This window comes from Sorex fumeus, unplaced genomic scaffold (genome assembly GCF_029834395.1).
Source record: "Sorex fumeus unplaced genomic scaffold, SorFum_2.1 ptg000018l, whole genome shotgun sequence".
NCBI classification, from domain to species: Eukaryota; Metazoa; Chordata; class Mammalia; order Eulipotyphla; family Soricidae; genus Sorex; species Sorex fumeus.
The window spans coordinates 11,468,169-11,483,651 of record NW_026606075.1 but is presented as its reverse complement, the minus strand read 5'-3'; the positions used below and the strand labels follow the sequence as shown (position 1 = coordinate 11,483,651).

Here is a 15,483-nt window from a genome sequence, read left to right as displayed (position 1 = left end):
AGGGAGAGTGTAATCATCTTTGAAGTTTATAATAGTACTGAGAAGCAAAGTCTTAAAAGTGTCTGAGTGGTAGAAGGGAGGTAGAAGACTGGTTGGAAGATCTAGAGTGGCAGCTTTCAGATGAGTCACCAGTGAGGTGAAGGAGACTGGTCTAGAATATTAAGAAATGAGGTTTGATCATCTGTGGTGGAGTCCAGGTACTATAAATATTGAGGTGTTTTAATAGGCATTTAGGACATAGGTGTCCTGAATGGCTCAATTAAAGATAGATATTTGAAACCAGCAATTCAAAACTGTGGGTAGCACTGTAGCACTGTAGTGCATTGTTCATCGATTTGCTCGAGTGGTCACCAGTAATGTCTCCATTGTGAGACTTGTTGTTACTGTTTTTGGCATATTGAATACGCCATAGGGAGCTTGCCAGGCTCTCCGAGATGGATGGAGGAATCGAACCCGGGTCAGCCGCATGCAAGGCAAATGCCCTACTTGCTGTGCTATCTCTCCAGCCCTAAAATTGTGGGTAACTTTATGAAATATTTTTTAAAGAGGAAGTATGTTTGGTGGGGAAAGTTTTTCTTTCTCACATTATCCATTTAAGTATTTTAGGGGTCTTGACACGGTATATTTAGGTGCATGATAAAAAAAATGTCCTTTTTATCTATTTAAACCCATGTAACCTTAATAGTTTTTGTCATAATGTGCTCCAGATTTTTCCAGGCAAATTTCAGATATAATCTGCTTTTGTAGTCTCTCATTATAAACATGGTGACTTCCTAAGAAAAATGTTGCAGGTTCTCCGGAGGGCTCATTTAAACTTGCCAGGCTCTCCGAGAGGGATGGAGGAATCAAACCTGGGTCGGCCGCATGCAAGGCAAATGCCCTACCTGCTGGGCTATCGCTACAGATCCCTACAGTCCCAAGCATGTGGCACAGACTTGCTCTGCTGAGCAAGCCTAGTAACTTGCCTTGAACCTGAATTTTTAAGCAAGTTTTCTAGTGATTTTAACATACACTGTGGTTTGGGGAGAATTTCACTGAACACAGGATTTTATTCCTAGAAGCTGTTTAAACAGAGGTTACATAGGTAAGGATCATGGATGTGACAGCTTTCTCTTCCAAAGTTACAATGCCCTGATAGTTTATAAAGGGATGAGAATGCTCTTGATGAGAACAAAGTTCTGGGATATACAATGTTCATTTTAATTTTGTGTTGTTTTGTTTTGGGGCCGCATGTGTAGTGCTCAGAGTTATATAACTTTTAGAATACTCTTAAATAGAGGGTTTCAGTTTAGTAGTACATACTTTCCTTAACCATTTATAAATACCAATGCTGATATGACTAATACCAGAAGGTACATTTTATAACCACATATTTCATTCGTTACCCCTGGAACTACTTAAGAAACCCATGCTTTAGATTATAATGAGGGTCAAGCAAAAGTGCTGCATAAAATAAGATAATTAACTCTATAAGAACTAAAGCATGCTCCCTCCTGCTTCTGGGTTGGTCAGTGTACATATAGAACAGAGCCCTAATGGTCATAGTACAGTGGGTTGGGTGCTTGCCTTGCACTCAGCTCACAGGTATGATCCCTGGTACTACATATGGTCACCTGAGTCTGTCAGATGTGGTCCTTGAGCATGAACCAGGAATTAGCCCTGAGCACAGCCAGCATGGTCCAAAAATCAGCAGAGAACAGAACCCCACTGTAATGGATTTTACAAAATATACTTGGATAAACTTATGCAAGTACATGCTTTTTTACGAGACTTTACTTTTCTGTTGCAGAAGCAAAACCATCTTTGACAGTTGCCCGTATTTGTCCATAATGGCTTTTCACTGGTATCCTCAACAAATCAATGGGCACAAGTTTGAAGGAAAAGAAGGAGACTATATTAGAATTCCAGAGAGACTATTGGTTGTTCCAGATGCAGAATTAATGACTGGGAAAAGTAAATGTGAATTGGTCCAGTTTATAGAATATAGCAGTCATCAGTGGTTTATAACTGGAAACAAGCTTCCTGCCTTGAGAAATAAGGTAATCTATCATTTGGAAAGTGATGTGGTTGGAGATTTTGTTTTTACTTAGCAGGAATACAAAATGCATTTTCTTGACCAGTTTTGTAGTGTACCTTACACAGACATATCCGGTGAGATAATTAGGAAATGTGTTCACCATAGTTATAAAATGTAGAATGTTTAGACTAAAAAAATGGAAATATTTCTTTCATTACTTGTGCTTTATATACACACTTGCACTCACATACATATGAAGAGAATGGAAAAAATTAGTTTTCACTAATTTGAAATTGAGTTATATCTCCACTCAAGGTGTATAAATGTGATTACAGTCAAAGTTAGTTCTGTCAGCTGAATATTACTCTGTCAGCTGAATATTACTCAGTGGTTGAATTCAGAGTAGAGGGTTAGCATTGGAGAATCATATAGTTCCCTGATGAAGGTCACTTGAAAAATGAACCACAGTCCAGAATGAGAAGTTCATTCATTATTTAGAAAATATATTACATTCTCTGTTCTTTTTGCTATTATAGGTATTATCTTTGAATGTGAAAGGTCAGAGTTCAAAACCGCTGTCTGACCATAATGAGGTTCTCTACAGGATTTATGCTGCTGAGTCTAGAATTGTTCCCCAAACCTCTCAATGTCTCCTTTGGAATCGGGCAACTGCAAGGTACCTACTAATAATTCTTTAACAACAGGATCTGGCCTTTTGCTATTCCAGTACCATTGATCCTACTTTTTTTCTGGACTTAGATAATGCCCTTGGGCTAGACTGGATAATAACCTTTACAATAATAGAACAAAAGAGCATAGAAATGATCTAACATTGTTCATGTGATAAATACAGACAAACGAATTATTATTTGCTTAATACATTATTTCTTCATTATTGTTACTTTCAGAGTTGTATCAATTAACAAGATAATCCTGCTCTGAATTTTGGATAATTTATTGTGCAAAATGGAATTTCTTCTTAGCAGTTCCATTTAAACTTTGGTTTTAGAACAGATATTGTCAGTTTGGGGATATTTTTTGAGGTATCATGATTTGTAATAATATTATTAATGTTTTAACAGGGATTTAAAACTCCGTCTTACATATGGTTTGGAACACATTTGGGGATTAAAGTCATATACAGAAATGGGAAGAAGAGAGTAATTCTTTAAATATTGGCTTAAATCCTTAAGTTTTTGACCAGTTCTCTCAGTGTTACTCAATTAATGCTATAGTATCAGAAAGTGCTAGCTGAGATGGAGGGTTGAAATATTCCACTAGATTTGCTTATTACTGACTTTCAGCCAAGCAAAATAAAGTTCTGAATAGGATTAATTTCTTAGTTTGGTCAGAGATTTTCCTCCAAACAGAAAAATCCTGATAGTCTTTTTGTGAAAAAATAATTTTCAATTGAAATTTCTAATGCCCGATGACAGGTCTTAAACCTAATTCATAAATACTCTGAAACCCTCACTATGTAATTAATAATGAGTGTTTCAAGATTGAAAATGAGAATGGGTTAAGAACTTTTGTGTTCGTAGAAAAAAGAGGAATGAAGAGGCACTGATAATGAAGAAATTCAACCAGTAGTTTCTGATGAATGCTGAGTATGTGATGTTATCTTTTTGTTACTGTTAGGGCAAAGATTCTTGTGCCAAATTTTCCAGGAAACACTTGAAAAAACTTTGGAAAGCAGTTATATAACTTATCTGGATAAAACAATGAATAAGGAAGGAATTTAGGGAAACATAAAATACAAGGATTTGAGAAGAATAACAGTTACAGTGGTTTTCTGGTAGAAGAGAGTACTGCTATTGAAAACCATAGGGGGGCTGGAGAGATAGTACAGTGGAAAAGTGTTTGCCTTGTACGTGGCTGACCTAGGTTTGATCCCCAGCATCCCATATCGTCCCTCGAGCACCTCCAGGAGTAATTCCTGAGTGCAGATCCAGGAGTAAGCCTTGTGTATCCTTGCGTATCAGCCGGGTGTGACCCAGGAAAGCAAAAAAAAAGAAAAAGAAAAGAAAAGAAACCATAGGGAAACATCCTTTCAACTTTGGATGTGCCGTATTGAGAGGCACAACTTCTTGGGTGCTGGTAATGCTTTTGTAGATTTGGTTAGTATTTAGGCTGCTTCTTAAAATGTTTTCTGGGATATGTTGTGTCATGTCCTGGACAAGATGTTCCCTCCAGTGTTAGTTCTTGAACATATAATCTGGTTAAGTCTTGAGTAAACACTTAGGTTCGTTGCTTTATTTATTTTTTTCTTTAAAAGCCATCTCAACACATTAAGTATCGATGAAAGGAGAGTAGTGACGGTTGTGTTTTTGCCCTAGCTGGTTGTCTGACAGTCAGTTTTGCAAAGTGGTTGAGGATACTTCAGACTACGTGGAATGTGCCTGTTCATACATGTCTATGTATGCTGTCTACGCCCAGACTGATAACTTGACTGCTTACAATGAAGCCTTTTTCTCTTCTGGATTTATATGTACCTCAGGTCAGTCGCAGTATTTCTAAGTTAAAAGTTTTCAATATTTGGAAAATAAAAATTCATTTTCTAATCTCTTATTTATCCAAAGTAGATATATACTGGAATTCATCAGTATGAAGAGAAAATAAACATTACTGTTGTTATTCATTAATTGACATAATAAATGTTTGCGGAAGTTAACTTTCAAATTTATTTTTAAAGAGATCTTCTAAAAATTTGTGTCAAATTCTTACAGATTATCAATTTCAAATTCACCGTCATCATTGCTCTAAGAGAGCCATTACAATAATGGTAGAAGGTATATGCAAGTAACTTCATTCTCACAAATTAAAAAAATTTTAGGAGCTCATTTATAGACATTATTCAGAATAAATTGGCTGAAAGTAATAGAAGGCAGTTCAGATGTCTTAATAGGCATAATTAGTTCCAAGGTTTGTTAATTCAGCCCCTCAAAGTTGTTATCAGAGGTTCTCTGAGAGAGATTCTCTCTCTCTCTCAGAGATTTTTACATGATTTTTTTTCAGTCTTATCCTTACCTGGTCTAGAGATGTAGCTCTTCACATAAGAATGTCTAGACATTTTGAGGGAAAAGTACTTAATTTGGATCTTGTTTTAAGAGCAGTAAAATCTTTCCTAAGGGCCCAAGTGATAGTATGATATGTAGAGCACTTGCCTTGCACACAGCCAGCCTGGGTTTGATCCCTGCACCTCATATGGTGCCCTGAACCCTGCCAGAAGTGATTCCTGAGCACAGTGCGCCAGGAGGAAGCCCTGAGCACTGCCAGGTATAGCTCCACCCCTTACCCCACAAAACCAATCTTTCCTGAAAGTTACCTAGAATGTTTACTGCATATTTCTTTGCACAGAAAAGTGGTCTATGATCTTACTTAAACTACTATTCATCAGGAAATACTGATAAAAAAAGGAAGAAAGCAGCAGTATGAGATCAGGAAGGTTTTTCTTGAACACTGTCTCCATTGCCGAACTTCAGTCTGACATATAATAGTTTTTCATTAGTTATTGATAATTAAATATGCTGCATTGGTCTGACATGCTCCAGTAATGAGATGTACTTAGGGATATGTAGATCATGTTCATATGTTAGGCCTCAAATCATCTCATTTGAAATAAAATTATTAAAATAAATGCCACCGTAATAATAGTGTTTGTTCTAAAATAAAGCATATATCTTCTTGGCTTTCACTCAGGACAATTTAACACAGCATCCCTGCTCTCCCCATTCCCACACATCTTTCTGAAGTCACGGAAATATTCTGCATGATCCAATACATTAGCCACTGACAACATCTGGTTATTGGGTCCTTAGAATGTGATTGGTACAAGAAATTTTTATTGTACCTAAATATAATTTATCTTAACATTAAATTGATTAGCCACCTAAAGCTAGTGGCTAGTATACTGAACAGGCTTAACACCTGATTGCTGAAGGATCATCTCCATCAGTCCTGAAGACCATTTCTTCAGCAAAATAGGACAAATTATTTCCCCTTATAGACAGTAAGTACTGTATATTGTTTTGTTTGATGTTGACTTTTGTTCAACCCAGAAAAGTTTCAAATTAAAAAAATTTGCTCTTAGCCAATTACTAGTAGTAAGCAAAAGGATATCATGTTGAGAGAGTTGGGCTGGAGCGATAGCACAGTGGTAGGGCATTTGCCCTACAAGCAGCCAACATGGCTGACCTGAGTTCGATTCCTCCGGCCCTCTCCGAGAGCCCGGCAAGCTACCCAGAGTATCTCGCCCGCACGGCAGAGCCTGGCAAGCTACCCATGACGTATTCGATATGCCAAACACAGTAACAAGTCTCACGATGAAGACGTTACTGGGCCCGCTTGAGCAAATCGAAGAACAATGGGAGGACTGTGACCGTGACCGTTGAGAGAGTTGAGGAATATGAAGCCAATAGAAATGATCCACTTGGGTCCAAAACAATAGTACAGTGGGAAGGGCATTTCCCCTGCATGTTGCTGACCCAGGCTTGATTCCTGACATCCCATATGGTCTCCTGAGCACCGCCTGAGTAATTCCTGAGTGTAGGAATAACCTCTGAGCATCGCCAGGTGTGACCCAAAAAGCTAAAAAAAGAAGAAAAGAAGAAGGGAAGGAAGGAAGGAAGGAAGGAAGGAAGGAAGGAAGGAAGGAAGGAGGAAGAAAGGAAGGAAGGAAGGAAGGAAGGAAGGAAGGAAGGAAGGAAGGAAAGGAAATAGAAGAAATGATCTACTGAAAAGCAGAAGTGAAACTGAGAGCTAGCATTGAGTGGTAAAGAAACTAAGTGAAGAAGCTCATAACTCAAGTTTTTATAAAATCAGGATCACCATCCTGTGGTGACCTGGAAGTCCCTGGGGTCCACTGTTCCCCCAACCGGCTGACAAACGTAGGAAAGGGGACCACCAGGCTGGTAGGTAACCAGTGGCCAATTATTCAGGTCTCACAATGTTAGTTATAGAGAAATCGTGACAGGTTGGGGGTAGCGATTACACATAGGTGTAGGTGAACATTATCATAAACAATGAGCAGATATAAAGCCTTTCCTTGAGGGGAAGTTTTTCTAGGAGATCCACTGAAGGACAGAATCTCATCTAGGGGCTCTACACTGTAGATTCCTAGTAGGAGATCCACTCAAGGGTAGAATTCTGTCTAAGACTGTATTGTTTTCTCTTTTCCTTTGCTAGTAATCCATGTAAACAATCATATTAAATTCATATCTTAATTATCTTTCTAGTCATTTTGTATGAACACAGTATATATTTAGCTTACAGGGTGTCTCTTCTTGGGGACTTCTCGCTATAGGTCCCAGACTACAGTCCTCAGGCCAGATTATTTTTTTTTAACCCCAACAGGGTTCTTTTTAGTTATTTCTTTTGGGGTTATGTCAGTTTGTTCCATAACCGTGCTCTTAACTTACTATATTTCTATGGTGCTTCGCCTGTCCCTTTTCTTGAAAGCAGAGTAGCTTACAACTTGCCCTGGGTTCATGTAAGTCCTTCAGTGCATCCCCTTTTGGTGTGGTAGGAACTAAGGGTGACTGAGGCTTATGTCAAGTAAATATGACAGATGTCCAGGACTAAATATTATTTGGAGCCAGTTTACTCCATTGTTACCAAGGCATAGCATTAATTCTCTCTCTCCTTGTGTCTATACAAAAAGGAAATTGCTCTAAACTATGCAAAAGACATAAATCAAAGAGAAAAGCAGTATTTCACTTACGTATACAAAACCAGAGCCCGCAAAAGATTGGACCTACAGGTTATGGGGTCTCATTTGAAGATATTTGTGATTGGCAGGTAGAGGAAGAAAAGCACAAAGGAGGGGTTAAAGATAAGCACAGAGGATTGGAAGTGCCCGATGTACTTGGGTGTGACTCAGGAGTACTGTGATGGGTGTAACTCAATAAACCTAAACTCACTGAGGGCAGGGTGGGTGGGGTGGCAGAAAGGACAAACCAATGTTACTTCTTAAAATGTTTAGAACTATAATCCAACGCTTAGGGTGGTAGAGAACAGCTCAGTGGAATGAGTTTTGCACATGGGAAGCTAGAATTTGATCCCTGGCACCACATGGTTCATGAGGAGCCCTGAGAAGACACCCAAGCACTGCTGTCTGTGACCCAACCTCTCCTCCAAAATCAGATAATGGCAAAATAGTGATAATTTGAATTTATTTGGGTTTAACTGTAGAAAAGACGGTTACAAGAATTGACATAGGTTCAAAATTTGTAAGTATTTCAAAGAAATTTTCATAAGAAAAGTATTTCCACTGGGCTTGCCGAATGGTAAGCTTTATATCCCATTCTAAGTAATATCAAAGAATGAAGATATTTCCGTATTCATTTATAAAAATATATATGCACAGATGCAAATATTTAATTATTTAAATACTTAAATATCAACAGATGAGATCTTTTGTCCAATATGATAATAGGAAAAAATCTAGCTATTCTTTAATTATAATAACTGACTCAAAACTATCAATGTTATCATTTTCCTAAGGTTGATTTATCTGTCCTCTCACTTTTGAATTATACAGCAAGGTTATTTGTGTCAGTGAACTAATTAACGGCTCTTTTCCAAGTGAGTCTATAACCTGCTTGGGAAGACACAAACAGTAAAAGAAAATTGCTCAATTCTTTGCTTCTCTTTTTGTTCACAATTGTCAAGCAGTAAGTCTATTAAAATACTACTTAGACTAAACTATTATTTAATACCTAAATTTTGTGGGGCTGGCAAGACAGTATAGCAAATAAGGCATTTGTCTTATACACGGCTCACTGCATTCAATCCCCAGAATCTCATCTGGTCCCCTGAACTCTACCAGGAGTAATTCCTGATTACAAAACCAGGAATAAATCCTGGACACCAGTAGGGTGTGGCCCAAACATCCCCTCACTCACAGATTTTATGTATAACATCAGGTGTCTGGCTCAGCATAGCGAAATGCTTGCCTTGCATGTGCAAGACCCTGAATTTGAACCCTGGCATCTCCCATACCCTGATCGCTGTTTATGACCCTGGGCGTGCAAAGCCCCTGGAATGCTGCCCTGAACACTAAGCTCTTGGATCTGCATTGCTGCCCTGAGTTTTTTTGGAAGCTGTCCCTGCCTCCTCCTTCAGCGCTGCTGGGAGTGGCCCCAATAAAAACAATTGTGTGTTACAGTGTGTGATTTGCATGTTTATATTAAGAGACTATAACACAAGTTTTCCATCTAATAAAACTAATGTAAATTTATATATATATATATATATACATATATATATATACAGATATTCAACTTTCAGTAAGAAAGCAAAAGAGAAATGTTTAGTATATAATACCTTGGAAACTTGCTATCAAGTATTTCCTTAAATATAAGGTATTCAGTATCTTCCCCAAGTCCAGTTCGAGACGGGGGAGTGTTCTGCTGGAGGTTTTTTAGCCCTTTTCTTCTCCCCTAAATAAAACATGCACCCAGATAAAGTACATGCATCCACATAGCACAGTATGACTGACAATGACAATAGCTATTGCAATCCAACTCATTTTCCCATCGCCAGCTTTGAGTTCTGAACTACCACCAGGTGTCGTGCTAGCATTCCTCTTGGAGTCTAATATACATAATTCAGTTTTCTTGATGATAAAATGGGTGTGTTACAGAAAACTTTCAAGTGAAGTTAAAAGACTGAATAAACTCTTCTTATGAGCAATGAAAAATACTTGATTCATTTATTTTTCTTCTACCCAATACTAATCTCAATATAATCACCTTACATTGTTATCTTCTACTACAATAAACTTATGATAAAGCACACTAAAAAAACCCTTATGATTACTAACTTTTCAATTCATCTTTCTTAGACACACCACACACACACACACACACACACACACACACACACACACACCTCTCAGCCCTTGAGTTCACCCTGACTTCATCATGGAAAATTCCAAGTCTACCGTAGTGAGTCTGAAGTGAAAGCTTTAATAGGCTTTTCTGGGTTTTTTTTTTTTGCTGTCGTTATTTGGAGTTTTGGGGGAGAGATAGGGGTGCACCTGATAGTGCTCAGGAATTTCTGATGCCTTGCACCCAGGGACCACTATTCCTGCCTTAACTTCAATAGTTTATAGACTATAAATGCTAAGTAAAGATGAAAAATCAGCTAGTTTTTGTAGTTTCTGGATTAATCATGCTTCTGGTGGGGTGGATTTTGGAGGCAGCCCCAGAATCTGTACACTTGTCTAAAATACCCCATGGCAGACTTCCTTAAAGGGGATTATTAATTTTTTTTTTTGGCTAAATTTCTAGCTAGAGTCTTTGGTTAATTCATAGTCTTATTTCTTGTTTGGATGGTTATCTACCTTAGTAAGACCTAGAAATATTAAAAGTTTTTCCTACAAGTAACGTCTCCATTGGAGACTTTGTTGTTACTGTGTCTGGCATATCGAATACTCTCGGTAGCTTGCCGGGCTCTCCGGGAGGGGCGGAGGAATCGAACTCGGGTCGGCCATGTTGGCCGCTTGTAAGGCGAACGCCCTACCCGCTGTGCTATCGCTCCAGCCCTACAAGTAATCATGAGGGTCATTTCTGTAAAGATTAATCATAGAACTCAAGTACACATTTTTCAGAGGCCCACCCAGACAATTTAACTCAATGTGTGATTTGCTTTAAAAATTTATTGCATAAGGTGTGAGCCGGGGGTGTGGGGGCGACTAAAACTTCATGGGAAGGGGGGCGTTCCAGTCCATCCTTCACGTCCTACCGAGGTCGCCAGTTGCCCCCCACGAGCGGCTCTCCAGCACGGCCACGACTCCAGAGCACAGAAACCAATCTCTTAATTATCTGACTCTCAGTAGAAATACTTCCAGGGTTAATTAGCAAAATAGCGGAAATCCAAAACCAACATTTAATTCTTGAACCCAGCTGTAGAAAGCGAATCACTTCACAATGCTTTCTCAGCATGTCTGATTTGGGGGGAGGGGGTAAACTCTAAATAATAGTGGTGCATCTTTTATTGAAACAAAGAATCTAATCAAAGCAGATAGAGTGTCAAATAGAATTCATCTGCCTCGCAGGCATTGGGAGGGGTGGGGGGTGGGGTTTGATTGGGGTTCTTCGTGGTAAAAAATAAGTATTGGTAAAGGGAAAGGTGTTTGATATTTGCATGACTGAGACCTAAACCTGAAAGCTTTGTAACTTTTCCCACAGTGATTCAATAAATAAATAAATTATTTTAAAAAAAATTATTGCATAGATTTAGAGCAGATGAGAAAACCAAATGGTAAATGCATACTGTCTCCTTTAAGGAAGAAAGAAAGAAAGATACATGTAGGAGAACTATGCTGTATACAGAACAATTAAATTTTAAAAAGTAGAAAATAAAAGTATGTATATACTTTTAATTTAAAATTAAAAGACATTTTTATGAATTGCAAGATGAAAGATTTTTGGGTTAATGCTGAGCTTCTGCCCATCCGTTTATAGCAATATGAGTAAGTGAATTCATGTGCATTTTTTTTAAAAAAATAAGAATTATTTTCCTTACCCCACTTCGGAATATTGATGATTAGACTAGGATATCATCTCAAGGGGAATGAACTGTGTCTAGTTTTGTCACTCAATAACATCAGGTTGTTTTAGAAGTTCATAATCCCCATGGTGATCTCTACTTAACCATTCATAGTAGATACAAAGTTCAATTACTGAACCTGAGTTTTGGTAGTACCATACACATTTTTATGTCTGAAAAATGCTACTCACGTTCCTAAGTCTCGTTATTTTGTCAAACCACTTGCTCTTAAAACATCAGAGTGGAACTGGATTCTTTTCCAATATAGTGAAAAATGTTAAATGGATGCAATGAAAACCAAATGCTTAATGAATGAAATGATAAGTCTATTTATTTAGTATTCATGGGCAAGTGTGCCTATCTATTTGAAAGCTGAAGTTACCCTTTGGTCTAACTGTAGCACTGTAGCACTGTCCTCCCATTGTCCAATGATTTGCTCAAGCGGGCACCAGTAACGTCTCACAACATATTGCGAGACTTGTTGTTACTGTTTTTGTCATATCGAATACATCATGGGAAGCTATACAGGCTTTGCCGTGTGGGTGAGATATTCTTGGTAGCTTGCCAGGCTCTCTGAGAGGGGTGGAGTAATCAAACCTGGGTCGACCGCGTGCAAGGCAAACCCCCTACTCACTGTGCTATTGCTCCAGCCCTTGTTCTAACTAATAAATTAAATATTTTGAGAGGCCAGAGTGATAATATAGCAAATAAAGCGCTTGCCTTGTATTGCTGACCTGGGTTCCATCCTGGGCACCGTAGATGGACCCCTAGGCCCCACCAGGATTGACCCATGCCTGCAGAGCCAGGACTAAGTCCTGAGCACTGATGGGTGTGGTCCTCCAAAAACAATAATATAAATAGTTTTGCTGTCATACAAACTGGAATGGATTCAAATTGTAGCCTTAACATTGAGACCACGGCATTCTTTTTTTTTCCCTTTATTTTATTTTATTATTTTTTTTAAAGTTGTAGATTTACAATTTTTTGTGCTTTGGTTTCAATTATACAATGATCAGATACCCATCCCTCCACCAGTGCCCATTTTCCACCACCATGGATAATATCCCTCCCACCCCCATCCCCCCATCCCCCCTGTCTCTGTGGCAGGGCAACCCCCTGTGTTCTCTCTCTCCTTTTGGGTGTTGTGGAGACCACGGCATTCTTATACTTGACTGCCCCAGATATTTTCACCATACTGCTGTTTGTCTTTTATGGTTCCAGATGCACATGTGTTTTTTTGTTGTTCCTACAGGTCTCTGCCTGGCTGTTCTTTCCCATGTCTTCTGTGCCAGGTATTCCATGTTTGCAGCTAAGCTTCTGACTCACATGATGGCAGCCAGCTTAGGTACACAGGTAGGAGAGCTCTGGCATATCTGCTGTCTTATTATGTAATCCCTGAACTGAATACACACATTGAATCTCAATTCTGTGGAAATACTCTTGCCTCGCATTGTCATTGAGGATAGTTACAGAGGATGAAGATGAAATGAGTATCAAGTCTAAAAGAGTGTACTTTGTGAACTTTCTAATGGGGAATTTTGTCTATTTCTATGGGGAGGGTAATTGCAGAGTATGAAGTCGAAATGAGAGTGTCAGTCTAAAAGAGTGTATTTTGTGAACTTTCTATGGGGAAGTATGTCAAAGTATAACATTGCTTATGAAAAAACCAGCCTCTGTCACGACACATTGTATATCAACTACATATGCCAAATGCATTCTAAGGTGTAGGTGATTAAAATTAGCTTGTTGTATTTAATCAATTTGAAAAATATAAGTCTTGCTTCACATTCTTTATATAGGAGCATTAAAGTAACAGTACTTTAAGACGGTTGGAGAAGATGTCTAGTTTTATTTAATGGCATAGAATGCAGTTTAGTAGAACATCACTCTTTGAAAAATTATTCACTTTTTTGTGTCTGTGAAAAAAAATAAACATTGAGTCATTTGTCAGCATGCAGCCTAAAGCACATTGTTTAAAGTATGCAAAGCAAATGAAAAGGTAAAATTTAATATATTTTCTGCCAATGAGGAACTGTCTAGATGACATATGTTATAGCTATAATTTAGTATGGTAAGTATAAATATAATCAATTTGCAAGCGATTCTGCATTTAGTTGAGGTCTTATTTCCCTGTGAAGGTGAAGGAAATGCTACTTGAGTATTTAAAACATGAATATAATGAGAATTTCACAGTTTGTTACTAGGACATTGTAGATTTAAATAAATATTTGCTTCTGTAAGCACGGGGCAGAATGCCTCCACATTTAGGCTATAATAACAGATCCAGACACTAAGAGTATACTATATAATATGATTTTTGAGATTTTATTGAAACATTATTTTGTAAAATGAAAGCTCCCATTTTCTGGGTGCATAGGGACACATCTAGGATGTGAGGACACATCTGAGATGCAGAAAATACTGCTTCTTGATTGGGTGCTGATTGTGTGCTGACATCAATGTACATAAACTTACTGTGCTGTAGACATACCTTGTATACTAGCTTTGGAATGCTAGCATGTACTTGACTGAATCTAACTGGAACTTTGAAAATAAATTCTGTGGTGATGCTGAAATACAGAATGAAAACTTATCTGGAATATTGTGGTGCCACTCTTTTATTATGTTTCCAAAGTGAGAATGACATGTACATGTCTTAAAACTCTGTCTTTCAGTAACACTTAGGTGCTGGATTCCAAACAAAGAATCCCCAATTATGTTTCTAAGTCAATTATGGGAGATAAGAGTTGTTACCAGAAGGGGACTCAAACTGAATTTGATGAAGCTATTTATATTGCCTTGGTAACCTATCTTGGCTGTCTGATCTTGCTTTTGCTTATTGAATGTAAGATCTTAGAAAACCCGCCTTCCATAATTAGAGTTCGCTTGGCTGTATTCCCCACCCACTCTGGTGATTTTTTGGCAGTGATGTTTGTACAAGTCTTAATTATAGCATGGTAAAGTTGCAGACAATTCTTCAGTGTCTTAGTAGACAAATTTGCTCATGTCTAGGGATGTGAAAGAGAGAACCACGATTTTAGATTCTCTGTTACTTTGCCTTCTGGTTCACACAGTACCTAACTAACATTAATTTTGAAGAAAGTGATTAGTCAAATCCAAGTTATTTTTCAATATGTTTTAGAATAGACGAAGCAGTGTGACGTGAGAAATTCTTAATGTGTGATATGTGTTTAAAGAACAAAAAATAAATTTCCTAGTTTCTTATTGGCAGGAAGAATGATTGATTGAAAAAATTATTTCCTCCAAGCCCCTTATAGGTTTGTTTTTGACGATAAAACTAAATTAAAGAGAATCATATTTTTCTTAAAACCTTTTTACAAAATTTCAAAAAATCTTTCTCTCAAAAGCGTGGGTAAGGCAGAGCTATAATACAGCGAGTAGGGTGCTTGCCTTGCATACCACTGACCTGGGTCCCATTACCACGAAAGGTCCCCTGAGTTTCCCAGGAGATCTTTGAGTGCAGAGCCAGGAGTAAGCCCTGATCACCACTGGTATGGCCGAGGAAAGGAGAGGAAGGGAATAGAAAGGAATGGAGGGAAAAGGAAGGGAGAGGAAAAGGGAAAAAGGAAAAAGGAAAGGAACTTCAGGAATTTTGGCCTAAATGAGAGATCTTAAAATCTTGCATACATGTCCAGAACTTTGTCAACAGGAAAGTTCCACCCTTTAATCTCTCTTTTGTGATCGTCCATCAGTAATATGCCGACATCTTCAGAGCTTATATTTTTTCCAGAGAAGCCTTCGCAAATACAGGATCAAACTGTGGTTCTTTGGCTAAAAGACAGAAACTTATGTAGCTGATACAGACTTTTGAGTTGTGAATACTTTGCACACAGGTACTTTTCAAGTCCATTAAGCTTTGACTATTTATTTCTGACCTGGGACTTAGTTGGATG

General features: G+C 38.1%; 1 protein-coding gene across 1 annotated transcript in view; it reads left to right on the top strand.

Annotated features, from left to right (window-relative positions):
* The window catches only part of ADGRV1 (adhesion G protein-coupled receptor V1), a 561,793-nt gene that overhangs the window by 222,098 nt on the left and 324,212 nt on the right, over positions 1-15,483 (top strand). The window contains exons 79-82 of the mRNA XM_056112517.1: positions 1,790-2,039; positions 2,554-2,693; positions 4,354-4,514; positions 12,822-12,922. Coding sequence (XP_055968492.1) covers positions 1,790-2,039; positions 2,554-2,693; positions 4,354-4,514; positions 12,822-12,922 — 652 coding nt within the window. The remainder of the gene's footprint in view (positions 1-1,789; positions 2,040-2,553; positions 2,694-4,353; positions 4,515-12,821; positions 12,923-15,483) is intronic.